The sequence below is a fragment of the Trachypithecus francoisi genome, unplaced genomic scaffold, assembly GCF_009764315.1.
Source record: "Trachypithecus francoisi isolate TF-2019V2 unplaced genomic scaffold, Tfra_2.0 Lachesis_group5, whole genome shotgun sequence".
Lineage (NCBI taxonomy): Eukaryota > Metazoa > Chordata > Mammalia > Primates > Cercopithecidae > Trachypithecus > Trachypithecus francoisi.
In genome coordinates, this window is record NW_022681470.1 from 87645893 (window position 1) to 87672869 (window position 26977).

Below are 26977 nucleotides of genomic sequence, written 5' to 3' on the forward strand. Positions count from 1 at the left end.
GACAGTGTGCATCTCTTCTGCAGGACAAAGGAACCCAGTTTTCAAGGAAATTAAAGGGCGATCTGAGTGGTTTAACATAAGAAACAGCCAGCTAACGGTCTAGGGGAGTGAGATTAAGAGTCCAGAGCAGGCCGGGCACAGTGGCTCACACCTGTAATGCTAGCACTTTAGGAGGCCGAAGCCCCGGTGGGGGCTGGGGAGCAGATCATCTGAGGTCAGGAGTGGGAGACCAGCCTGGCCAACATGGCAAAACCCTGTCCCTACTAAAAGCACAAAAATTAGACAGGCATGGTGGTGGGTGCCTGTAGTCCCAGCTACTCAGGAGGCTGAGGCAGAAGAGTTGCTTGAACCTGGGAGGTGGGGGTTGCAGTGAGCCGAAATCACACTACAGTACTCCAGCTTGGGTGACAAGAGCGAGACTTCATCTCAAAAAAAAAAAAAAAAGGGGGCAGAGCAAGGAGAACCCAGGCACACTTAACTTAAGCCACTTGGTCTGCTCTTCTGATTGAATGTCTCTTGACCTCAGCATGACTTCAGGCAGTGGTACTCAGAAAGAAAGGCTTGTTTCATTTATCCGCACTCTGGCTTTAGACACTTAGTGAAGAGGGTGGCATTTGAAGTTGTAGTAGAAAACTAGGAGTTAGATTCTAACACATAGAGTCTGCAACTCAAATGGCTTGGAACCTCCCTGTCAGGCCTGTTTTGCCCTTTAACTGTATCGAGTGCATGTGTCTCCAGGAAGGGTAAAGATTCAGGTGGGTGGGAACTTGGTCCTAAGCCAAACATGCTAAAGAATGCTGGAAAATGGTCCTGGGGATGGTTGAGGCTGTTCTGCTTAGTAGCAAGTAAATACTTGACAAGAACATTTGAAGAACTGTGAATGAGGCTCTAACCAATTCAAACTTGCCTCCTTGTCACTGGAAACAGACCTGCTGCAAGGCATCAGCAAATAAGGAGTCATCTCTTTGGCTTCCAGTGAATTTTCTAAAAGCACAATTCAGCTCCAGTCTGTGTCTCTAATTCTAGCCCAGATTTCTCCTTCCAGTTACCCAGCTGATATTGACCACTTCTCTGCTGTGTCCACAGGCACCTCTGTTATGCCCAGACCGTTTGTTCCCCAAAGAAGACCACCAGAGTCCGGAGTCAAAGCCAAGCGGCAAGGATCTTTACTGCAAGTTCAAACTTGGTCCCTCCGTTCCACAGCATTCAAGAGGGCCCCGAACGATGCATGTGCTCGCTTTTTATAGCCCGATGTAAACAGGATATGTAAGGTTACAGAGGAACAAGGGAATTCTTTTGGTTACAGCATTACAATTGGTTAACATTTTAAGTTATACATTCAGCAGTTTTCTATTGGTTCCCACGCTTTTAGTAAAACCACAAACGGTTGTGACCTTATCGCCAGGTGGTGTTATTCAAAGTTTGAGACATATAGAGGAATGTGTTTGTGTTGGGCCCAGGAAGTTGAGACAAATGGAGGAATGTGTTTGTGTTGGGCCCAGGGCTGAGATATATGGAGGAATGTGTTTGTGTTAGATCTCTTTCATTTCCCCCTTTCTCAGGTACCTCTGGAGCCAATCTTGGGTCTTATAAGTCTGATTCTGTTTCAGTGTCTGTAGGTTGGTATTGGGCTCTGAGGACCATGAGCTATATGGTGTCAAACCTTTCTCTGACAAACTGCAAAATTCGGTTAATAACACAGGGTCCTACGGTAAACAGAAATAGTAGACTTAGCAGGGGTCCAAGGAAGGGGGCTAACAGAGAAAACATAGAGGAATTCCACCATTGGTTTGCAGCTGAGGCAAATTGCTGTTTTTTCATTTCTATGCTTAACTTGCGTAACTGTTGGACCCGGTTCTCTACAAGCCCTGATTCATTTATGTAAAAACAACAGTCTTCCTTCAGGAACATACATGTACCACCTTTTTCAGCAGTGAGTAGGTCTAGGGCCCTCCGGTTCTGCAAGGTTACCTGGGCTAGGGATGTGAGCTGTCGCTGAAGGGAGGCAAGGGACTCAGCCGACTCCTCCATAGCAACGGCAAATTGTTGGTACAACTTGTTGCTTTCTATGAGGGTGTGACCTAGGGCTCCCCCTGCCAGTCTGGCCGCAATGAGGGATGAGGTGAGGGAGATTCCCACGACGAGGGGGAGAAATATGGCTCGTACAGGTCTCAGTCTAGGGGCTGGGTGAGTAGCAATACTAGTCCGGTTACCGGTGTACCCCAGGAACTCGCCGGCAGTTAGTAGAGTTAACCAGGGAACTAATGTGACAGGAAGACACAGGAGGTTGGTAACAGCGGGACCAGATAAGTTCTTAGATAATGTTCCATTACACCAAAAGAATATGCCCGGCGGGGCCCCCAGGGTGGTATTAGGGGGCGTTACAGTGATGTTGCAGAGGCTGGAGTTAGTGCCTGAAAAACAGTAGGGAAACTTCTCCTGACTGGGGTTCAGGTACAGTGGCACATTAAGAATAGGGGCATGCGAGAGATTCTGAAGGTTGTTAGTTTGGGTAGAGGATTCCCATGGCAAAGGGACAGCGGTTAGTGGTGGGCGCCCTAGGGTGGCACACAGAAAGCAGCCAGACAAGCTGTGAAGTCCTGTAAGGTTAGCAAGTTCTAATCCTTCTTGTAACAATTCTAACCAGTAGAAAGGACGTAAATCTTGTGCTAGTCTGCCTTCCTGTCGTTGGATATCCCCATGGACCAGGGGCTGTACCTGAACTAGGCCGCACCACAAATAGAGGTGACTGCTAGGCCACGTGGAGGAAGAGGAATAGTATACAGCTCCATGTTGAGGCTTGGTCCAGCGGGAGTTCCAAGGGTCCTTAACTATCCAAGTATAGGTGCCGCCTTTACCCTGCTGGTAGAAGTTCCACCCGTATTGTTCGTTCCACCCTCTGACTGAATGCATGTTACAGTAACTGTAGGGGCAGCCTGTGTTTTGGTGCCACCAATGGTGTTTACAATTGTATTTAGTCTGATCAAACTCAAAACATATCATTGGCACCTTTGGTTTGGCTATCCGAAAACCAGTAAAATTTAGCAAAATTGGGTCACTGCACCCTGAGGAGGGGCAATCAGCACTGGCCAATAATTTCCCGGGCTTATGAGGTTGCCCAGGGTGGGTTTGGTTTTCATAAAGCCAGAATCTCCAGGCAAAGGGATTAGGAGCTGGTTTTGCGTTTGCCCCACCGGCCACTAGGGCAACTAATGCTAGGGTTAGACTACCTAGCTGCATGTTTGCAGTGGGCTATGCTGCCGGCGCAGGGTGAGTTTTAAGGGGTTGTTCTTAGCTTTGTCCACAGTCCACGTGGCCGGTGCTTCAGTCACTGCCGTGGTTGGCCCAAGGAGGTCGGAGGTTGGGTCCACTGGTTTGACGTGGGTGTAGTGGATCCACGACGTCATGCCTTCTACCTTCAGGGCGGTGGGTGTGGTTAGGAGTACCTGGAGTGGTCCCTTCCACCTGGGTTCTAGGGTCTCTTGTCGGTGTCGCCTAACCAGGACCCAGTCTCCCGGCTGATACGGATGGGGTGTCGGCAGGGGACCGGTTTCATATGGTTCCTTCAGCTTGGGCCAGATTTCCTGATGAACTTTCTGTAAGGCTTGTAGGGAAAACAAGAGTTCAGAGACATTTTCTGTTTCAGATTTGAGCAGATCATCTTTTAGGCTGGGAACCAGGGTGGGGTCTGCCATACATGATTTCATAAGGGGTAAGGCCCAGTCTGTAAGGGGTATTACGGGCCTGGAACAGAGCGTAGGGGAGGAGGACCACCCAATTAGCGCCAGTCTCCATAGTCAATTTAGTTACGGTCCCTTTTAAGGTCCGATTCATCCTTTCTACCTGTCCTGAACTTTGGGGCCTGTAAGCGCAATGTAGTTTCCAATTTGCCCCAAGGAGGGAAGCCAAATCCTGACTCACCTTAGCAACGAAGTCCGGCCCATTATCTGACCCTATCTGGACGGGGAAGCCATACCTGGGGAGGATGTCTTCCAGAATTTTCTTTGCTACAACCTGAGCGGTTTCTCTTTTGGTTGGGAATGCTTCAGTCCACCCTGAAAAAGTATCTACAAAGACAAGTAAGTACCGATACCCGTATTTTCCTGGCTTTATCTCAGTAAAATCTACTTCCCAGTAGATACCGGGCCTAGTTCCCCTGAGCCTTGTTCACGTTGTAGCCTGGGGTTGGGGATAGGCATTGTTAAGCTGGCAGACTTTGCAACTTGTCACGATACTGCTGGCCGTCTCGGCTACATGTCTGATCTTGAGCTTGGAGCGTCTCATCAGGTCTATCATCTGCCAGGCACCCAGGTGGGTGGTTCGGTGGATGTGTTCTAACACTTGCTGTCCTAATTTTTCTGGGAGGATAGTTTGGTCATTAGTATCAGTCCACCACCCATTCTGGATCCGTTTCAGGGGAAGTTTGTCGATCCACTGGAGATCTTTTTCTGAATAATCAGGGAGATGTGGCAAGTCCCGGGGACCCGGATCAGGGAGCTGGAGTGCAAGGAGTTGGCTGGGAGCCTTTGCTATACTCCTTGCGGTTTGGTCTGCCAGAGAGTTGCCTTGAGCAATCGGAGTGATTGGTTTCTGATGCCCTGGGCAATGTACAATAGCCAGTTTTTCCGGTCTCCATAGGGCTGCCAACAGGGCTAGGATCTCTTTCTTGTTTTTTACCTCTTTTCCTTCAGCTGTTAGTAATCCTCGTTCCCTGTAAATGGCCCCATGTATATGCGCCGTAGCAAAGGCATATCGGCTGTCTGTGTATACCGTCAGTTTCTTTCCTGCCCCTAAGGTGAGAGCTTGGGTGAGCGCTATCAGTTCGGCCTTCTGGGCCAATGTACCCGGGGGAAGGGGTTCTGCCCAAATTACCTCAGTCTCTGAAGTCACTGCTGCCCCAGCATACCTCTGGCCTTGGTGTATGAAGCTGCTTCCATCGGTGAACCAAACGAGGTCAGCGTCAGGAAGTGGGCGGTCCTGCAGGTCTTCTCGAATTCTGTATACCTGAGCTAGTATCTCAGTGCAATCATGGAGCGGGGCGTTCAGGTCCAGGTTGGGCAACAGCAAGGCAGGGTTTAAGGTTGTTGGGGGCAGGAAAGTTATCCTGAGGGGGTTTAGTAGTAGCCCTTGGTAGTGGGTGAGCCGGGCGTTACTTATCCATCGATCAGGTGGCTGTTTGAGTACACCCTCGATGGCATGTGGGGTAACGACCCGTAATTCTTGACCCATGACAAGTTTATCAGCATCTTGTACCATCAGGGCCGTGGCTGCAATCATTCAGGGACAAGGGGGCCACCTGGCAGCCACCGGGTCTAATTTCTTTGACAGGTAGGCGACTGGCCTCCTCCAGAGGCCTAAGTTCTGAGTTAGCACCGCCTTGGCGACACCCTTGCTCTCGTCCACGTATAAGTGGAAAGGCTTGGTGACATCAGGTAGTCCCAGGGCGGGCGCAGAGAGTAGGGCGGTTTTGATCTGTTGGAAAGCCAACTTGGCTTCTTCTGTCCAATTAAATGACTGCTATCCCCGTGTTGCCTGATACAAGGGTTTAGCCATCTCTGCGAACCCAGGGATCCATAGTCTACAAAATCCCGCCGATCCCAGGAATTCCCTTACTTGTCGGGTGGATTGTGGCCTGGGGATCTGCAGAACAGTCTGCTTCCGGGCGTCTGTTAACCAGCGTTGCCCTCCTCTTAGCAGGTACCCCAGATATGTTACTTCTGGTTTACAGATTTGAGCTTTCTTTGCCGAGGCTCGGTAGCCCAGGTCCCCTAGAGCTTGTAAGAGACCCTTGGTCCCTTGGATACAAGCTTCTTGGGTCTTGGCAGCAATCAGAAGGTCATCAACATACTCTAGTAAGGTTATTTCAGGGTATTTGCGTCGGTACTCACCCAGGTCTTCATGGAGGGCCTCATCGAACAGGGTAGGAGAGTTTTTGAATCCCTGCGGCAGTCTGGTCCATGTCAGTTGGCCATTTATGCCCCCTCAGGGTCAGTCCACTCGAAGGCGAAGAGCTTTTGGCTCTGAGGGGCTAAAGGCAAACTGAAGAAAGCATCTTTCAAATCTAAAACAGTGTACCATTGATGTTCAGGGTTTAGGGTACTCAGGAGGGTGTATGGGTTAGGCACAGTTGGATGTATGTCCATAACCCTCTTATTGACTTCCCTCAAGTCTTGTACAGGTCTGTACTCTCCGCTATTAGGTTTCCGTACTGGCAACAATGGAGTATTCCAGGGCGAGTGACGTGGGCGGAGGACCCCTTGGTCGAGGAGCCGGGGAATATGTGGTGTAATCCCTCTTTGGCCTCTAGGGGCATCGGGTATTGGCATACCCGAACGGGGTCTGTCCCAGGCTTGAGTTCAACAAACAAGGCAGGACGGTGTTTTGCTAGTCCTAAGCCCCCCGTTTCCGCCCAAGCTCCTGGATATTGTTGGAGCCAGGTTTCTATGTCCTGGTCAGGGGCCGCTCGCTTCTGGTGGAGCCGGTACTCATCTTCTAGGGTTATGGTCAGGACGGACATGGGCTGATTTTGGGAGATGGTCACGATGGGCCCCTCAGGGAGGAAATGGATTTGCGCTCCCATTTTAGTTAGCAGTCTCTCCCTAATAGGGGACAGGTGCTCTCAGGGATGACCAGGAAAGAATGGGTTACATTCCTGGCTCCGAGGTTTACTGTTCTTTGTGTTGTCCAGGGGTATTTCTTTTTTTTTTTTTTTTTTTTTTTTTTTTTGAGACGGAGTCTCGCTCTGTCGCCCGGGCTGGAGTGCAGTGGCCAAATCTCAGCTCACTGCAAGCTCCGCCTCCCGGGTTTACGCCATTCTCCTGCCTCAGCCTCCGGAGTAGCTGGGACTACAGGCGCCCGCCACCTCGCCCGGCTAGTGTTTTGTATTATTTAGTAGAGACGGGGTTTCACCGTGTTAGCCAGGATGGTCTCGATCTCCTGACCTTGTGATCCGCCCGTCTCGGCCTCCCAAAGTGCTGGGATTACAGGCTTGAGCCACCGCGCCCGGCTCGTCCAGGGGTATTTCTTAATCCCTGTGGCCCCTTGCACCCACGAGGACTTGGAGGATAATTTTCCATTGGTTTTAACTAGGACCGAGTGCTGTGCTCCCGTATCGACCAAGAACTGAACTGGGGACCCCTTCACTTGCAAAGTTACCCTAGGTTTGGGGAGTGGGTCCAAACCCCGTCTTCCCTAGTCTTCATCTTGAGTGACTAGTACAGGTGTAGACTTAGGGGGTCCCTGTCCTCTGCGTTGTTTCTTTTTGGGGCAGCCTTTTACCCAGTGGCCAGCCTCCTTACAGTAGGCACATTGGTCTTTGCTCAGATTATCATGTCTGGGGGGCCGCCTAGGTTGGGTGTTCTCTGGCTGTAGATGCTCTTTCTTTACTACTGCTGCCAGGACCTTGGTCATTTTTTCAGTGGCCTTAAATTGCCTTTCCTCTGGAGTATCTCTATTATTGTAAACTCGCTGGGCTATCTGAAGAAGGTCCTGAATCTGTTTTCCCTCTAAGTCTTCTAATTTCTGGAGTTTCTTCTCAATATCTGGGGCCACCTGATTTACAAAAGACATTACAACAGCTGCCTGACTTCCTGGGGCCTCTGGGTCCATGGGGGTGTACTGTCTAAAGGCTTCCATTAATCTTTCTAAGTAAGTAGCTGGGCTTTCCGCCTTTCCCTGCAGAACAGAGTATACTTTAGCCAAATTAGTGGGCTTGCGAGCAGCTGCCCGGAGACCCGCCATTAGAGTCTGGCGATAAAGGTGTAGCCGTCCCCTACCTTCTGCGGTGCCGTAGTCCCACGCCGGTCTGGTCAGAGGAAAAGTTGCATTTATGAGGTCGGGGTTAGCAGTCGGTTGACCGTCGTCCCCCGGGACCAGCTTTCTAGCTTCTACCTGTATTCTCTCTCACTCCTCCATTGTGAACAAGATCCGGAGGAGCTGCTGACAGTCATCCCAAGTGGGCTGGTGGGTGAACATGACACTATCTAGTAACGCCATTAAACTTTGGGGTTGTCTGAAAACCGGGCACTCTGAGTCCTCCAGTTATACAGATCACTGGTGGAGAATGGCCAGTACTGGAGCCTGGGGATTCCCGTGTCATCTGGGGGTCCTATTTCCCGAAGGGGTAGAGCCATTGTGGAGTCAGGTGGCTGGGGGGGGCTAGCCCGCAAAGTGCGCCCTCGCGTCCGCCCTGCCAGCCCTTCAGAGTTACTTCCATTTTCGGCAGGCTCGGGTGCGCCGGCCGCCTCCCGCCCGCCCGTTTCTTCCTGTGGCTCAGCCCGGGGGGCTGGGGCCTGGGGCCCAGAGGAGTACGGAGGGGGTTCTGTGGACAGTGGGTCCCTGCTATCAGGTAAAATGGGATGGGGGGGAAGTCGGTTGCTTGGATTTTAGCAGCCAAGCAACCAGTGTCTTACAGGGTTCAGGGGCTAGTAGGAAAGGGGACAGCCAAGGGGGTGCGTTCTCAACTAGGTCCTGCCATATGAGGATATATGGGATTTGATCCGGGTGGCCAGCATGCCCAGGTAGGAAAACCTTGGACTTTACTCTAGTGATGACAGGAAGGCAGAATGTCCCTTCGGGTGGCCACCCTTCATTAAAGGCAGGCCATTTGGAGCGGCACAGAGTAATTAGCTTTCCCCTCCTGATTTCCACACTAAGATCATGGCCCCTTGCTCTAACATCCTTGAAATTATTTATAAGGAGAGATAGGGGTGTGCTCTGGGTATTACCCATTCTGTAATAGTTTGTAGTCTCTTTCTGCAAAAGAATATGAGTTAGAATTCCTGCAAAGGAAAACTGGAGTATTAATAATATCTAGCCGCGTGTGCGCTCCGGAAGCCCAGGTCAGAATCAGTTCAAATAGAAATCTAAATCAGGCGAGAGCCAGGGGACATCTCCCACCGGTCTCCGCTGGCCGTCCTATAGCGCGTCCGCCAGGACTGTGCCAGCTTCAGTTTCAGACCTCGCGAGTCACAGATACAGGTTCAGAACAGACACAGACAAACAGACAGGTTCAGAACAGACATAGACAGACAAACAGAGATGAGCCGGCTCACCTATCAGCAGATCAATCCTGGTGGATCCGTTGACCAGGGGTCTGGTGGGCTTGGGGAATCCCGGACGAGCCCCCAAATGTTATGCCCAGACTGTTTGTTCCCCAAAGAAGACCACCAGAGTCCGGAGTCAAAGCCAAGCGGCAAGGATCTTTACTGCAAGTTCAAACTTGGTCCCTCCATTCCACAGCATTCAAGAGGGCCCCGAACGATGCATGTGCTCGCTTTTTATAGCCCGATGTAAACAGGATATGTAAGGTTACAGAGGAACAAGGGAATTCTTTTGGTTACAGCATTACAATTGGTTAACATTTTAAGTTATACATTCAGCAGTTTTCTATTGGTTCCCACGCTTTTAGTAAAACCACAAATGGTTGTGACCTTATCGCCAGGTGGTGTTATTCAAAGTTTGAGACATATAGAGGAATGTGTTTGTGTTGGGCCCAGGAAGTTGAGACAAATGGAGGAATGTGTTTGTGTTGGGCCCAGGGCTGAGATATATGGAGGAATGTGTTTGTGTTGGGCCCAGGGCTGAGATATATGGAGGAATGTGTTTGTGTTAGATCTCTTTCACCTCAAACTCAGAATATCCAAACCTGAACTTACCATCTCTCCCCAATCCCTTCCAGCTAAGCTTCTTTCCGTCGTGTTCCCCATCTCAGGGAATGGCACCTCCTGAGCCAGGAATCTGGATATCATTGTGATTCCCACCTTCTCTGTCATAACCCACATCCAATTGTGCTGGTTCTCCTTGCTAAATATCTCAACCCCACCACCATTACCTTAGTCTGAGGTCATCTTCATCTGCCACTGTGCAGAGACCAACTCATCTTTCTGCTCCCAATCTTACTCCTCCAACCTATTTACAAGCAGCAACCAGAGTAATTTTGTTAAAGTACAAATTATATTATGTCACTTTCCTGCTTCAAATAATTCAGTGGCTCCCCACACCCTCAGGACAAAGCCCAAACTCCTTGATGTGTCCTGTAAAGCACTGTGGTACCAAGACCCATTTACTCCACTGCAGTTTCATCACACTGTCTTACTCTCCTCATACTCAGAATACAACAAACTCTGCTCTAGGGGAGACTCTTTGATCTCAGTATAGACATTACCTACTCTAGAGCCTGTTCTGGCATCCTATGATTGAAAGGTTTAAGAATGTTTAGCCATTTCTATCTTTAAGGTGCTTCTGCATTGATTTTAAGTACTAATCAGAAAGGAAAGATACGTGGAAAAAAGTCAGCAATATAAAATAAATAGTTTAAGCACTTCACATCTTTATGTCACTTAGTTTATATCTCTTTTTGTTGGGTTCTAAGACGAGCTGTAAAGAGAGTCAAAAAGCAGGGAGCTAAAAGGCATTAGTATGTCCCTCAAGCCAGGCAACTTGTTAAGCAGACAGCTCCTCTCAGAATACAAGCAAATCTGTTTCATAAGATCATAGAGTGAACCACAAGAATCAAGCTATGGACACATCAGAGGATAATAGAATTGAATCTTGAGTAAATTCTCTGAAGGAAGAAAGATTTCTAAGCTTAGGAAAAAATAGAAAAAAAAAAAAAAAGAAGAAGGAAAGAAAAGAGACCAGGCATGGTGGCTCATGCCTGTAAACCTAGCACTTTGAGAGGCCGAGGCAGGTGGATCATATGAGGTCAGAAGTTCGATACCAGCTGGCCAACATGGTGAAACCCTGTCCCTACTGAAAATACAAAAATTAGCCAAATGTGCTCTCTTGAACCAGGAGGTGAGCCAAAGGTTGCAGTGAGTGGAGATCATGCCACAGCACTGTAGCCTGGGCAACAGAGTGAGACTCTGTCTCAAAAAACAAAAAAAGAGAGAGAAAAGAAAAGACCTTCACAAAACTCTTAAATTTCAGAATGATACAAAACTAAAACCAACCAAAAACAAACTACTAACTGCAAACTGGAAAAAAAAAAGGTGTAAAAATTCATATCTCTCTGCAAAGGGGTATTTTTATTATACAAGAAATTAGTGAGAAGAACATAGAGTTTTGATAAATAGGCAAAGGCAGGGATATCAATAGAGAAACCCCAAAACATTTAAACAAAAAATAAACATCCAAGTAGGCCAGACATGGTACTAAGTGCTTTCCATCTAATAGCAATATGAAAGAGGAAATGCAACTGGTTGACAGACACATGGTAAATGTTGATTCCATGCTAGTAATCAAATAAATGCAAATAAAATGATGAGACCCCATTTCTCATCTATGAAATTGTCTACAATTAAGAAAAAAGAATGTAATTAAATGAACCTGGATATATTTCTGAATAGGGTAGAAATTAAAACAATTGTTTTGGAAAGAGATTTGGAAAAACTATCAAAACCTTAGACATTTATATAGCCATGACATTGTAATTTTTCTTCTGGGAAAATGACCTTTGGAAATATGCCAAAATACACAAAAGCACTGCCAGTCTTTGCAGAGCTACTGAATGATAATGAAAATTAGAAACAACCTAAAATATCCAAAATCTTGCTTCAAGTAAATTGCTCTGCTACTACATCAGCTGGAGTCTCCCTGAGCACTGAGAGAGAGGTATATGAATGAATCAGTTATCTGGTTTTCTGCAGCAAGTACAGAAAATTCTGCTCAAATGGCTTAAATGACAATAAATGTTTTACTATCTCACATATTAAGTTTCTTGAAGTTAGGGCAGCTCCAGAGCTGTTTAATCTACAATAATGTCATCAGTAACCCAGATTCTTCCCTCTCTTTGCTTTGCTACCCTCAGCATGTCAGCCACTCTTCTCTGGAAGCAAGATGGTTGCAATAGTAGCTCCCAGCATCACATCTTTAAGCATCACCATGTCCAAAGACTGAAAAGAGCTCGTTACTTCTTGTGTCCCAGAATCCCTCTAGCAGATTATTCCTGAGGATTAATTGTCCAGAACTGTATCACGTGCTTAGTCCTAAGCATGGCAAGGCAATAGAACACCATAAATGGCATAGAACAGCAGTTCTCAAAGTGTGGTCCTTGTACCAAGATCAGCATCACCTGAAAACTTGTTAGAAATGCACATTCTCAAGCCCCACAGGAATCAGAAACTCTGAGGGTAGAGTAGAACCCACCAAGTTGTATTTTTAACAAGCCCTCCAAATGGCTCTGATGTAGCTCAAATCTGAGAACCACTGGTTTAGACTAATTGAAAGTGCACACACGGATGCTGGAAAAGGTCTAGCCTTCTCTACAGCTATGATCACAATATTGCTAAACAAAATCAAGTTCTGTTAGCAAAGAAGAAAGGAAGAAATAGCCGTGTAGTAGGCAACTGCACATACAGGAGAAAGTTCCTGTTTCAGTGGCCAAAATGACCCCAGTCTTTTAAGAATAAAAGAAAGTCAAAGTAATACCATTTCTTCCTTTCCACACACCCTCAAATACATTTTTTAAGCATTTCTCCTCCCATTTAATGTGAAACGTGAAAAATATTGAGTGGAGTTTGCAGTTGTGTGTTTATGTGTGTGTGGAATTATTATAAAAAAGCAAGTTGCAGAATAATATGCATTATGTAATATGCTAACAATAACAACAAAAATGAACAAAATATAATATGTATAGGTGGATATGTGCTTATATGAATATGAGTGTATGGGGAAAGTTCTGGAAAGATGTACTACAAGCTTCTAAGGGGTTACCTCTGAGGAAGGGAGTGAAATTGGGGGAGGGAGTAATTAAATCTCACTTTTACTTTTATTTTATTTACTTCTGGATTGTTTCATTTATTTGCAACAAGAACATATATAGATCATGTGTGTGTTTTCAAACAAAAAAGTGCTTAAAGTCACAATAACAAAATATTGGCGACAGGGACAAGGACTGAGTTGAAGGGGTGGCCCTGCCCCTCCACGCCTGTGGGTGTTTCTCATTAGGTGGAACGAGAGACTTGAGAAAAGAAATAAGACACAGAGACAAAGTATAGAGAAAGAAAAGTGGGACCCAGGGGACAGCGCTCAGCTTACAGAGGACCCACGCTGGCCCGTCTCTGAGTTCCCTCAGTATTTATTGATAATTATCTTTACCATCAAAAAGATAAGGGAGTGGCTGTACAATAGGATCATTGTAGGGAGGAAATCAACAATAAGACATTTGAACAAAAATCCCTGTGACATGAATAAGTTTAAAGGAAAATGCTGTGCCTTGAGATGCATATGCAAACTCTCCATAAACCTTTTAGCAACATTGCTCCAGCAAGTCCCACCTTATTCCTAAAGGCGGTTTTCTCCTTGCTCAGTAAAGGAAGCATACAATCGGGTTTTACACAGAGATGTTCCATTGCCCAGGGCTGGGCAGGAGACAAATGCTTTTCTCTTACTTGAGATTAAGAGAATGGTGATGACCTTTAACCAGCAAGCAGCCTTTAGGCACTTGTTTAACAAAGCACATCCTGCACAGCCCAAAATCCATTAAGCCTTGAGTCACCACAGCACATGTCTCTTGCAAGGACAAGGTTGGGGGTAGGGTCACAGATTAACAGTATCTCAAATACAGAACCAAATGGAGTCTCTTATGTCTACTTCCTTCTATATAGACACAGTAACAGGCTGATCTCTCTTTCTTTTCCCCACACCGAGTCTCTAGGGATGGTTCTGAGTTCTGCTTATACTCCCAATGATGTTGCCAACCTTTCTGTCTTCTTCAATGGGATGGCACGGATGAAAACAAAACAAAACAAAACAGTATTTCCACTTCTTTCTCCAAAACTTTTTGGTGTTACCTTTTATTGTGTTATGCCCAGACCGTTAGTTCCCCGAAAAAGACCACCAGAGTCCAGAGTCAAAGCCAAGCGGCAAGGATCTTTAATGCAAGTTCGAACTTGGTCCCTCCATTCCACAACATACAGGAGGGCCCTGAACAATGCGTGCGCTTGCCTTTTATAGCCTAATGTAAACAGGACTTGTAAAGTTGCAGAGGAACGAGGGAATTCTCTAGGTTACAGCATTACAATTGGTTAACATTTTAAGTTTATACATTTAGCAGTTTTTTTATTGGTTCCCGTGCTCTCACAAACGGCTGTGTTCTTATCGGGGATTTTCCAGGTGGTGTCCTTCTAAAGTTGAGATATATGGTAGTCTTTGAATTGAAAGATATATGGTAGGGAGACATATGGTGGGATGAGCCCAGGAAGTTGAGGGATATATGGAGGGGAGACATATGGTGGGATATGTTATACTGGGCTCAGGAAGTTGAGAGATATATGGCAAGCACTAGTAATTAGAACAGAAAAAGAACAAGACAGGGACTTTCACATTGCTTGTCTATACAACATCTGAAATCTATAGATAACATTATCGGTTAGGTCCGGCATCAACTTTTAACTAGGCTCAAGGCGCCGCCCGGGCTCTCTGCCTGTAGGGTCAACTTCTAACTAGGCTCAAGGCGCCGCCCGGGCTGCCTGCCTGTAGGGTCAACTTCTAACTAGGCTCAAGGCGCCGCCCGGGCTGCCTGCCTGTAGATTTCATTTGGTCTCTTTCCATTGTTCTGGTAGATTCTGAAGATTTTGCACATGAGCAGAAGCATGAGTTTAGTTTTTATAACTAACTTTTAACTCTTAGAAGTATAATTTGCTAGTTCTGCTAGAAAATACTTTTGGCTCCCAAAAGCTGCCTTTATTAGGATTTTTAGAAGGCAAAGGCTACTACATTCTGCAATATCTAGAAATTACCACTGGAAGGCAACATTCAGAATTAGAGAATATTTAAGATGGACAATTACCTCACTTTGCAATGAGGAAACAAGTTTAGGGAAGAGAAGTGGCTTGACGACTGACCCCTGTCAGACTGAAACCAAAACTGAGATTTCCTTCCTCCTTGACCAGTATCTTTCCCATAATACATTGCCATCACTCTCTTTTTGAAACTTTAAAAATGTGCAAGTCTGAGGGATGTCTAAGCATGTTCTAATGTGAGATAACATAAGGCAGGGCATTTAAAACTCACTCTTGGCTATAGCATAAAATTTTGGAAAGTTCTTGTATGTCAACAGGTCATATTATTTTAGTAACCACAGCCAAAGTAAACAGGTGCAGCTTAAGGTCATCTGACAAAATCTATTTCAATCCCATGTAGTTTTTTTCCCTTGTTGTCTATCTCTTCCAGGTTTTGTGAAAGTGTTCTCTCCTTGTCCCATGACTGCCTTTGTATGATGTATCTCAAGGTGTGTCTGTTTCCAGACCTCTCAGTAGATGCCTTGCTCTTCATGCATTTTCCATCTGTTTTTAAGACACCATATTTGTAAACTTGGGTGTCTCTCTCAGTTTTTTTGTGGGTTTTTTGTTTTGTTTTTTACTGTCCCAGTAACTGTGTCTTTCTGAGTTTTCCCTCACTGGTTTTCCTCTACCTTCCATCCCATTTTGTGTCTTTATGTCTCTAACTCTGCCTGTTCTCCTCCCTTTTCTTTTATATTGAGTTTCCTTTCCTATTTCTTTTCTTCATTTCACTAGACACATAATGGTGAATATTTTGTTTTGTTTTGTTTTGAGACAGATTCTCTCTCTGTTGCCCAGGCTGGAGTGCAGTAGCACGATCAGAGCTCACTGCAACCTCCTCTTCCCAGGCTCAAGTGATCCTCCCTCCTCAGCCTCCCAAGTAGCTGGGACCACAGGCATGCAGCACCAGGCCTGGCTTATTTTGAATTTTTTTAAGAGGTGGGGTTTTGCCATGTTGCCCAGACTGGTGTTGAACTTCTGGCTTCAAGCAATGCTCCTGCCTCAGCCTCCCAAAGTACTGGAATTATAGGTATGAGCCACCATGCAGGGACCATGAATATTTTTAATTAAATAATTTTGATATCTATTGTATTTAAAGCTCAGAGCTTACTATATTTTGTTATTAATATTAAAATAAGCAAGTAGAAGCCAGGCAGTAGTACTGGCTACTCAGGAGGCTGAGGCAGAAGGACTGCTTGAGCCCAGGAGTTTTTTAATCTAGCCTGGCTGACACAGTGAGACCTCATCTCTAAAAAAGAAAGCAAGTAGAATATTTTCTTAAAAGACAATTATATTCCTTTTTGGCCAGGCACAGTGGCTCACACCTGTAATCCCAGCACTTTGGGAGGCCCAGATGGGCGGATCACCTGAGGTCAGGAGTTCAAGACCAGTCTAGCCAACATGGCAAAAACCCGTCTCTACTAAAAATACAAAAATTAGCTGGGCATGGGGGCATATGCCTGTAATCCCAGCTACCTGGGAGGCTGAGGCACGAGAATCGCTTTTACCTGGGAGGCAGAGATTGCAGTGAGCCAAGATCATGCCACCGCACTCCAGCCTTGGCAACAGAGTGAGGCTTTGTCTAAAAAAAAAAAAGTTATTTTTCGCCTCTCTGTTGGTATCAATTGTTAATTTCTTTGTGGACCACCGAAGCTTTCCAAAAAAAAAAAAAAGTGAGGGAATCATATTTCCTCTAGTTGACATTAGGACATACAATAGTTTAGCCAGAGGAGATCTTAGCAAACATACAGTCTACAGTACACTTTCTCATTTCATGATTGTAGAGACTGAGCTCTAGACAATTTAATCGGTGGTCACCCTGGGTGAGATAGCTAGGTCTAGAGCTCCTGGCCTCCAGGTCAGCATTTCTTTCTTCTTCATTAAATGTCAGGTTTCATTATTAGCTTCTTCCAGAAAGAGAGTTTCTTATCCTTTTAGTAGGTACTCAGTAAATACCAAGGTATTCACTAGGATGCCTTTGGATGAAGGTAACAAGCCCTGACTTGAATTGGCTTAAATAGCAAGGAAATTTACTTGAAATTGTAAGAAATCTGGGTTGGTTGCATTAGAAGCTCAGTGACGTCACCAAGACCATGTTCTATCCCTCCACTCTGCGCTTCTTAGCTTTTTGGCATTGACCTCAGACTGGCTGTCTTCAAAATCTTAGGTTTTGCCAGCAGAACCTAGGACAAAATGAGCCCTTGTTCATGTCCATTGGGAGAGAGAGATCATCTCTCCCAAACATGGCACTCCCCTCTACCAGATTGGCCCTATTTAGGACAAAGTTCACTCTTCCCCCATTTAACCAATAAAAGCCAAGGAAACGCTATGCCCTGAGTAGCTTAGATCAGTGAAGATCCACCTCTGCATATGAGGGTGATTCCTGAATAGAATCAAGGTTATATTAGAAGGGAGGGAGAGGGATAGATATCAAGCTAGTACATCATATTCTATTTGTTGAGTTAACTGAGTCATAGCAATTTTTGAGTTGGAAAAAACTCAGAACCTACTATGGATTCAAGTTCAAGAAATCCTTCTTTCCTACATACAACAGCATTGCTCTGTAGCCCTGAGCTAAGATAGAATCATGAAATACAGTCTTCTTGCTGTTTATAATTGTAAGCAAACTCTTGGACCTGAGAGGGGATTAATGGATAATGTCTGTCTGACTTGCTTCTTTCTAGTTAATACCAATTACCTCCCTTCTTCCTGTGATTGTTCTTAGAATAGGATAAAAAATCTGCCTCAGCAATGGCGGGCGCCCTTCCCCCAGCCTCACTGCCACCTTGCAGTTAGATCTCATACTTCTGTGCTAGCAATGAGGGAGGCTCTGTGGGCGTGGGACCCTCTGGGCCAGGTGTGGGATATAATCTCCTGGTATGCCATTTGCTAAGACCCTTGGTAAAGCACAGTATTAGGGTGGGAGTTACCCGATTTTCCAGGTGTTGTGTGTCTCAATTTCCTTTGGCTAGGAAAAGGAATTCCCTTCCCCCTTGCCCTTCCCAGGTGAGGTGATGCCTTGCCCTGCTTCAGCTCTCGCTGGTCGGGCTGCACCCATGGACCAGCACCAACTGTCTGACATGCCCCAGTGAGATGAACCCGGTACATCAGTTGAAAATGCAGAAATCACCCATCTTCTGTGTCGCTCATGCTGGGAGCTGGAGGCTGGAGCTGTTCCTATTTGGCCATCTTGGGTGCACCCTCTAATGTTTTAAAGTCTTTTTTTTTTTTTTTTTTTTTTTTTTTTTTGAGACGGAGTCTTGCTCTGCCACCCAGGCTGGAGTGCAGTGGCTGGATCTCGGCTCACTGCAAGCTCCGCCTCCCGGGTTTACGCCATTCTCCTGCCTCAGCCTCCCGAGTAGCTGGGACTACAGGCGCCCGCCTCGTCGCCCAGCTAGTTTTTTGTATTTTTAAGTAGAGACAGGGTTTCACCGTATTAGCCAGGATGGTCTCGATCTCCTGACCTCGTGATCCGCCCGTCTCAGCCTCCCAAAGTGCTGGGATTACAGGCTTGAGCCACCGCGCCCGGCATGTTATAAAGTCTTAATGATAGCTGCCAGCAAGACCTTAGGACAAAATGAGTCCTTGTTCACATCCAGTAGGAGAGAAAGAGAGAGACCCTCTCTCCCAAATATGGCACTCCCTTCTACCTATAATGTTTACATAAATGTTATAGGTTAAACATTCCACAACAAACTAAATACTATTTAGCATCAAGAAGAAAAAGAGACAGGAGAAAGCGTTAACAAACCAGTTGATGAAGATCTAAGAAGACTGAAGGAGTCCTTGTCTGGGCTGGCTACCCTTTGGTCTTGCAAGGAAGAGTCTGAGGTGGCAGAGCCTTCAGTGGAAGATGCCAAATTTTTTTTTTTTTTTGAGATGGAGTCTCGCTGTGTCGCCCAGGCTGGAGTGCAGTGGCACAATCTCGGCTCACTGCAAGCTCTGCCTCCCGGATTCATGCCATTCTCTCACCTCAGCCTCTGAGTACCTGGGACTACAGGCGCCCGCCACCATGCCCGGCTAATTTTTTGTATTTTTAGTAGAGACGGGGTTTCACTGTGTTAGCCAGGATGGTTTCGATCTCCTGACCTCGTGATCTGCCCACCTCAGCCTCCCAAAGTGCTGGGATTACAGGCTTGAGCCACCGCGCCCGGCCAGATGCCAAATTATTATCATGAGTGACTGCAAGACAGTGTCAGCTAAGATAGCTATTTCAAACTGCTGAAGGCCTTCTCTTTTAGTTATGGAGTCCCGTGATAAGAACTGAAAGTTGGAAGAGTGTGCTTTTTTGTGGCCTTATTTGGTTGGATGCAGTCTTTATCATTTTTGTTCCTTAGAACATCTTATTCTTGTTGGCCAAATGCCCCACGAAATTAAAATAGAGTCTTTTTCTAAGATGGAGTTAGTTATGAAAAGGGTCCTTTATACAGTCTTCATCCTTTTTCCTGGCATACAACTCCTAAAATCCTTAGAATATCCAAAGTGATGTCTTTTGGTGTGCTAATGAGGTAACTGATGGCTGGCAGCTCTTAGGTAGCTTCATGACAGGGGCTGAGCACAAGAAAGGTCATGGCAAGGTCAGAGGATTGGGGCTTTCAGCTCCACCCTCCAAACTCCCTCTGGGAAGTGGGGAGGGGCTGAAGGTTGAATTGATCACCAATAGCCAGTGATTTAATCAATCATTCCTAAGCAATCAAGCTCCCATAAAAACCCAAAACGACAGGGTTTAGAGATCTTCCAGATAGCTGAATACGTGGAGGTTCTTGAAGGGTAGTGCACCAGAGGGTATGGAAGCTCCAAGCCCCTTCCCACATGTCTTGCCCTATGTATTCTTTATCTGTGTCCTTTGTAATATTATCACAAACTGATAAATGTAAATGCGTCCCTGAGTACTGAGAGCCGCTCTAGCAAATTCATTGAACCCAAGATGGGTGTGGTGGGAACCCCCATTTATAACTGGTTGGCCAAAAGCATGGGTAAAACAACCTGGGGCTTCACCCTGGAGAATCAGAAGTGTCTTGTGAGACTGAGTCCTTCACTTGTGTGACCTGATGCTATTTCCAGTTAGATAGTGTTGGAATTCAATTGAATTCGAGCAGAGGTCCCAATCCCCAGACCTGGAGTTGTCAGTGACCTCTTAGGAACTGGGCTGCACAGCAGGAGGTGAGTGGTGGGTGAGGAGCAAAGCTTCACCTGTATTTACAGTCGATCCCCGTGGCTCACATCATCGCCTGAGCTCCTCCTCCTGTCAGAGCAGCTGTGGCATTAAATTATCATAGGAGCATGAACCCTATTGTGAACTTCGCATGCAAGGGACCTAGATTGGTTCTCCTTATGAAAATCTAATGCCTGATGATCTGGTATTGTCTCCAATCACCCTAGATGGGACTGTCTAGTTGCAAGAAAACAAGCTTGGGGCTCCCCCTGATTCTACATTACGGTGAGTTATATAATTACTTCATTAAATATTACACTGTAATAATAATAAAAATGTAGTGCACAATAAATGTAATGCACTTGAATCATCCTGAAACCATCCCCCATCTCCCTCCCCCGTCCATGGAAAAATTGTCTTACATGAAGCCAATCCCTGGTGCCAAAGACGTTGGGGACCACTGGATTGGAAGACACCCAGTTGGTGCCCAGTGCTGAATTGCTTGCTTGCTTGCCAGTGGAGAGAAATCTCCACATATCGATTGTCAGAAGTGTGTTGTGAGAGCATAGTGGGAGGAACTGAGTTTGTTTTTTCTACAGTTACAGCAATAGGTAACTGGAATTCAACTTCAGGACTATACCAAAGACTGCCAGGCCAGCCTAACTTTCCCACAGTCTTCCTGACTCCGTCTTGGATGAGCTCACTGAAGGCCCATATACCTTCATTCTAACATTTCCTCAATCTGGTTGAGCTGCTTTGGAGGTACTACAGGTTGTAGGGCTCCCCTCCACTCCTGCTCAGGACTGTTTTCAGCAGGCGAAGCAGACAGCAGTTGGCACGGAGTACAATTGGAGAAATGTTACCAGTACTGAAGACTGATCCGGCTACAAATCCATAGCGACCCACTTCAGCTGGGGCCTTGGCATTGCTTGGCAATCCTTACAATTGTTTGGAATTCTTGGTAATTCTTGTACATACAAACAGTCGACTCCTTCTCCCATGCACCACAATGGCCATTCTCAACTCTGGTGTTCTCAGACCCCCAATCACAACTGTTACCCAGTTTCTCGACAACTGTCTTTGACTCCTCTTTAACCAAGAAAATCAGGACCAGCAGATATGGATGGTCACTCAACATCTGAAAATGGATTTGCATATGTACCCCCTCAGCTCCTGCCTTCAGCTCAGAGCGAGAAGTAATCCATATCCGGTTCACAGCCAACTCCCTGTGCATGTCCCATTCCCATCTCCTCAGGACCCACACTTGCTTCTTTAGGTATTCCATCCCTGTTAGGCATACAACTTCTCCCATCCTGCTGGCTTCTTCCCAAAGACCTATAATCAGGCTCAAATCTTTCACTTAAAAGAAAACAAAAACTCCCATTCTCTTGAAACTGCCTTTGCAGAATTGTGTCTGAGACAGTGAGAGAGATCTAACTTAATTGACTCCATCTTGCTTCTAACCTCCAAGCTGTCTTTGCTCATTCTTGGGCATAGGCTGAACTAACTTTGGGAAAAACTTAGTTTATAGTTTGTGGTTTAAAGCAAAGATGATAACAGCCCTTTCCCAGGGCAGACCTCCTTTTTTTCTGAAGACTAGATTGTCTTTGTAGCACTAATATTAGCCACAAGATTGGAAATTATGGTTTAGGAATCATGCAGCTGGAGGCTACAAGATTCTGACCCTCCCTGAACTGCTCCTAAGATTAGTGCTTGAGATATTTTGTAGACCCTGCACTTGATGCATCAGCTGGCACCACCCAGATCAATAAACTGGCTCATCTGATCTTGTGGTCCCCACAAGGAACTGACTCAGAACAAGAAGACAGCTTCAACTCCCTGTGATTTCATCCCTGATCAGTCAACACTCCTGGCTCACTGGCTTCCCCTCCACCAACCAAGTTGTCCTTAAAAACTCTGCTCCCTGGGCCAGGCGTGGTGGCTCAAGCCTGTAATCCCAGCACTTTGGAAGGCCGAGATGGGCGGATCACGAGGTCATGAGATCGAGACCATCCTGGCTAACACGGTGAAACCCCGAGGCTGAGGCAGGAGAATGGCGTAACCCTGGGAGGCGGAGCTTGCAGCGAGCTGAGATCCAGCCACTGTACTCCAGCCCAGGCCATAAAGCGAGACTCTCAAAAAAAAAAAAAATTCTGCTCCCTGAATGCTCCAGGAGACTGATTTGAGTAACAATAAAACTCCAGTCTCTGGCTCAGCCAGCTCTGCATGAATTACTCTTTCTCTATTGCAATTCCCCTGTCTTGATGAATCAGCTCTGTCTAGTTACCATCCTCCACTTCTCCTTTCTTATTGTGTCACTTAGGGCTCTGGGTTGTAAGCAACTTTATCAGAATCCAGATCTTTTAAGTAGAGGAAAGAAATTTATTGGATGGAAACTAGAGGAGGTCAGACCATCCCACTGCTGTGATGACTGGAACCCAACCATCTCCCTCTCCTAGAAGTGAATCTCCCTTATGAGTAAACAAGTGTCACTTATTCAGGATTCATCTCAGAAGAGACTCTAACGGGCCAAACCTCAGTCATATGCCTGTCCTCTATCTGCCTGTATCAGTTAGCTAGCACTTTTATAACAAAGTACCACAGACTGGGTGGCTTAAACAACAAACATGTATTTTCTTACAGTTCTTGAGGCTGGAAGTCCAAGATCAAGGTGTTGACAGGGTTGGTTTCTTTTAGTTTTGGGTTTTTTTTTTTTAACTTTTATTTTAGATTTAGGGGTATATGCGCAGGTTTGCTACATAGGTAAACTCCTATCATGGGGGTTTGTTGTACACATTATTTCATCACCCAGGTACTAAGCCTAGTACTCAATAGTTATTTTTTCTGATCCTCTCCCTCTTCCTACCTTCTACCCTCAAGTAGACCCCAGTGTGTCTGTTGTTCCCCCTTTGAGTCCACAGAGTTGGTTTCTGCTGAGGCCTCTCTCCTTGGCTTGTAGGTGTCCATCTTCTTCCTGTATGTGTCTGTGTCTCAACTTTTTTTTTGTTTTTTTGTTTTTTTTTGAGACGGAGTCTCGCTCTGTCGCCCAGGCTGGAGTGCAGTGGCGCGATCTCCACTGACTGCAAGCTCCGCCTCCCGGGTTCATGCCATTCTCCTGCCTCAGCTTCCCAAGTAGCTGGGACTACAGGCGCCCACCATCTCGCCCAGCTAGTTTTTTGTATTTTTTAGTAGAGACAGGGTTTCACCGTGTTAGCCAGGAAGGTCTGGATCTCCTGACCTCGTGATTCGCCCGCCTCGGCCTCCCAAAGTGCTGGGATTACAGGCTTGAGCCACCGCACCCAGTCTGTGTCTCAACTTATAAGGACACCAGTCATATTGGACTAGAGCCCACCTAATGATTTTATTTTAACTTAATAACCCCTTTAAAGGCTCTATATCCACACATAGGCACATCCTGAGGTACAGGGGGTTCCACATGTGGACTTCAACATATGAACTGGGAGAGATACAATTTAGTCCTTAATAGTGCCCTGAAGTGGGGAAAAGGAAGATCTGGACCCTTGGGTTTCTGTAGTAGAAAGTAATCACTGCTTTCTATCAAGTACTCACAGTGGGACTTCTCCAGGGGAGAATGACATGCTAGTAAGCCGGGGAGGAGGAGGTGATCCTGAGCAGCCAGGTGATATATGCGCTATTCCTTTATAATGAGATTCTGAAGAGAAGTACTTCACTAAACACTTTTTCACTCCTACTCCCTCTTCAACCAAAAGCTGTCAAACTTCTGTTTCTCAGCCCCAGCCCCTGAAATTGCTCAGGCAAAAGTCATTAATAGTTCCTTGATTGCCATATTTCAATCAAACTCTTGTTTGAATTCTTTTCTACAACATTAATACTGTTACTGTTGACTACTCCCTCCTTGAAGATCTGTTCCCACTAAACTTCCTTATTCCCTCCTCTTCAGCCCCTCCTATCCAAACTCCTCTGTCAGCTATTTTTCCTGTGAACAGTTCAAAAATGTTTGCATGCCAAGTTTCTGTCACTGACTCTCTCCTCTTCTCCTCTCCCTCTCAATTCCTCCTTCCTTTCCCTCACTGTTTCCCTTTAATTCTCTCTCAATACTCTTACAGTTTGAGAGCTCTTATCCTTACTTTATCTTAACCTAGGATCTCTGGGTGGGTTCAAATAGAGCTTCTTAAATTAAAGGAAACATAATGTGTATATTTGCATCCTTTCTTGGGAGAGGGCCCAAAGGTTTTTGTCAGAGGTTTGAAACCTCAACCATGTTGGTGTCTCCTAAATTGTGTCTTTTGTCAAGGCCTGTCTTCTTAGTTCCAGGGCCATATAGTCTCACTGCCTACTTGAAATCTTCACCTGAAACTTTCACAGCTACCTCAAACTCAATAACATCAAAAGCAAAGATTATTGTCTGTCCCTCCCAAAGCCTGCTCATCTTCCCATTTTTCTTTTGTCCATGAAAGGTACTGCCATCCTCCTTATCACCCAAATTAGAAATCCAAGCATCACCCAGACCTCTCCCTCTTCATCATCCCTCAGCCAATCACTCACCAAGTCTTGTCTATCCTTCCTTCCCAACTTCTCTCCTAGACGCTTCCATTGCATATCCACTTTTTAAACAGAATGGCTTGTGTCTCAACTAGATTGCTGAAATAATCTTCCAACTTTTCCCTCCACCTTTCATCTCTCTCCCCTCTAACTCATTCCTTGGACTACTATCAGAGTAGTTTTCATAAAATGTAAAACAGATCCTGTGACTCCCCAGTTTAAAGCCTTTGTATTAGTTCCCATTAGCTTTTAGAATACAATATGTACTGTTCATCCTGACATACAAAACTCTTCCTGATAAATACTAATTGAGTGCCTAGTATGTGCCTGCCCTTGTGCTAAATGTCGAGGGTACAGGGGTAATCTCTCCAAGACCTTTCAGTCCACAAATGCAATGAGTTTACAAATGAGAAGCACAAACTCCTAAAGGAGTTGGGGTGGGGTTGGGGTGGGGGTCACAACCTAATTTAGAAAATTGAGGAAGGTCTCAACCTGCCATCTTGTACTTACAATAGTAATCAGCAGGTGTGGTACCAAATATGGAACCAACAATTTTATCTGCATTATCTCATTTAAGCCATGAGTGCCATTATTGTTAGCCTCACTTTACAGATAAGGAAACTGAGGGCTGGAAGGTTAAATAAGTGGTGGAGTTGGGATTTCACCCAGACTCATGTGAGACCCAGGCATCTTAATCCTTTTGGAACCTGTGCTTCTCCTTTGTAGTACTCACTACACTTGTGGAACTACACCCAACTACACTTGTGGACTACTACAAGCAGCTCTGCAAACATGACAGCCTATTTCACTCCAAGTCTTTGCTCATGCTGCTCCTTTTGCCTGGAATGCCTATTTCCCTCAAAAATCTTCCTGCTGAATCTTTTGAGATCTAATTAAAGTGTTCTCTCTTCCATGTACACTCCTCCCTCGGATAGAATTAGCCACTGTCTTCTTTGTGCATACACAGCATTTCATAAATACTGTCACAGTCCCTCTAGCACTCCAAATACTTATATGATGTTCTCCCCCTAAGAAACTGTAAGTTCTAGGGGATGAAAATCAACTGACCTCCATAGTCAGAAACTTCTGCTGTGCCTGGCCTTCCAATAAGAAAAGGAGAGAAGAAGAGGGGAGGGAGGAAAAAGGGAAGGAGAAGAAAGAAAAGCAAACATGAAGACAAACACTTCAGTATATGATATCCTAAGACCATCTGCTCTTTTGTAAAAATTTTGCTTTTTTTTTTTTCCCCAAGGGTCAGGGTCTCACTCTGTTGCCCAGACTGGAGTGCAGTACCGTGAACATAACTCACTGTAGCCTCTAACTCCGGGGCTCAAGCAATCCTCCTGCCTCAGCCTCCTGTGTAGCTGGGACTACAGGCATGCACTACCACATCTGGCTATTATTATTATTACTATATTAGTACAGATGGGGTGTTGCTATGTTGCCTAGGCTGGTCTCAAATTCCTGGCCTCAAGCAATCCTTCCACCTCACCTTGGCCTTCCAAAGTGCTGGGATTACAATAAGCCACCATAGGCCAAAATTTTGCATTTTATCCATTACTGTAAAATTAACCCTTACAACTCCAACAACACTCAATTTGAGAATTATTCAACAACCACTCAATGAAAACCCCCTGAAAGCTTCCCATTCTGTTGCGGTCCCTTTCTCTCCTCCTGTGCTCTCTCCTCTTCTTCCTATCTAGCCCACCCTTTTGGCAGCTAAGAATTCCTCCCTCCATTGGAGAGCCACAGATGAAAGAGGAATCAGATAAGAAAATAAGACCTCAAAGAAGGAAAACAAAGTGAAGGCCTTGCATTAGAAGTCACGTGGCAGAAAGCCACTTGGATATCTGAAAAGAAGAAAGAATTGAGAGATATCTACCTTTTGCCTCAGAGACCATCCTTAGCCCTGAAGGCATTGTTTCTGCTTTAGGTTTCCCAGATAAGCATCTGAAGTGCTACAGCAAGGAACTTAAGTTTCCAGATACTTGTCTGGATTTTGCAAGGCGTAGATGAGTCACTTGAGAAGGAGAACTGGAATGGCTGCCTAGGTTCATTTCCATTGTCCAATCAAAGGGCCTGTGGAGGAGGGGCTGCTACAAGACTCTGTGCAGGGAGGGGTGGGCACATGGATGGCGATGGGAGGATCAATTAACTCCACCCAGGAGCCAAATGAAACACACAAATAAAAACAAAACCTGAGTAGTGGTTTTAATGTCACTCTGGAGTAGAAAGAGCATTCATTTAAAGCAAAGGTCTGCGACCACCTGTGTCAGCCCCTGACTCCACTCCACCCCTAACAAGCGTCAGGTGCCCACACGGGCCTGCTGCTCGCCTCCTGGGCTTTTCTAATTCAGGTGAGACCTGTCCCAGATGTCCAGAAGTCCACTGGGGGAGTGGCACTATCAAGCAGAGTCATCTGGTTTTCTGCCTGGGACCTAGACCATTGTGAGAGTCAACAACATGGGGGTATGGGGGAGAATCTGGAGAGAAGAGGTTAACAACCCTCCCACTT

The 26977-nt window shown here is 45.9% G+C and overlaps 1 protein-coding gene and 2 long non-coding RNA genes across 6 annotated transcripts; 1 reads left to right on the plus strand and 2 right to left on the minus strand.

Annotated features, from left to right (window-relative positions):
- Window positions 1-1206: 1206 nt before the first annotated feature.
- Window positions 1207-5964, minus strand: LOC117074576 (ERV-BabFcenv provirus ancestral Env polyprotein-like). Of its 4 annotated transcripts, none has more exons than XM_033196181.1 (2): window positions 4873-5964; window positions 1207-3604 (listed from the first exon to the last, which is right to left on the minus strand). In XM_033196181.1, exon 2 carries the CDS (start codon window positions 3238-3240, stop codon window positions 1648-1650), a length of 1593 nt encoding a protein of 530 aa, XP_033052072.1. In that variant the 5' UTR covers window positions 3241-3604; window positions 4873-5964; the 3' UTR covers window positions 1207-1647. The 4 variants fall into 2 exon arrangements, with proteins under 4 accessions (XP_033052072.1, XP_033052074.1, XP_033052071.1 ...); XM_033196180.1 differs by having other exon boundaries at window positions 4094-5964.
- On the plus strand, window positions 3887-20671 carry LOC117074582. Its single transcript, XR_004433627.1, has 3 exons — window positions 3887-4079; window positions 20166-20223; window positions 20538-20671. It is a non-coding gene; the product is annotated as an uncharacterized LOC117074582 (long non-coding RNA).
- LOC117074581 lies at window positions 9244-15328 on the minus strand. Its single transcript, XR_004433626.1, has 3 exons — window positions 15316-15328; window positions 14792-14795; window positions 9244-9431 (listed from the first exon to the last, which is right to left on the minus strand). It is a non-coding gene; the product is annotated as an uncharacterized LOC117074581 (long non-coding RNA).
- Window positions 20672-26977: the final 6306 nt, after the last annotated feature.

Excerpts from the sequence above, each read along its gene's own strand:
- LOC117074576 (XM_033196181.1), bottom strand. The coding sequence starts at position 3,240 with ATGCAGCTAGGTAGTCTAACCCTAGCATTAGTTGCCCTAGTGGCCGGT.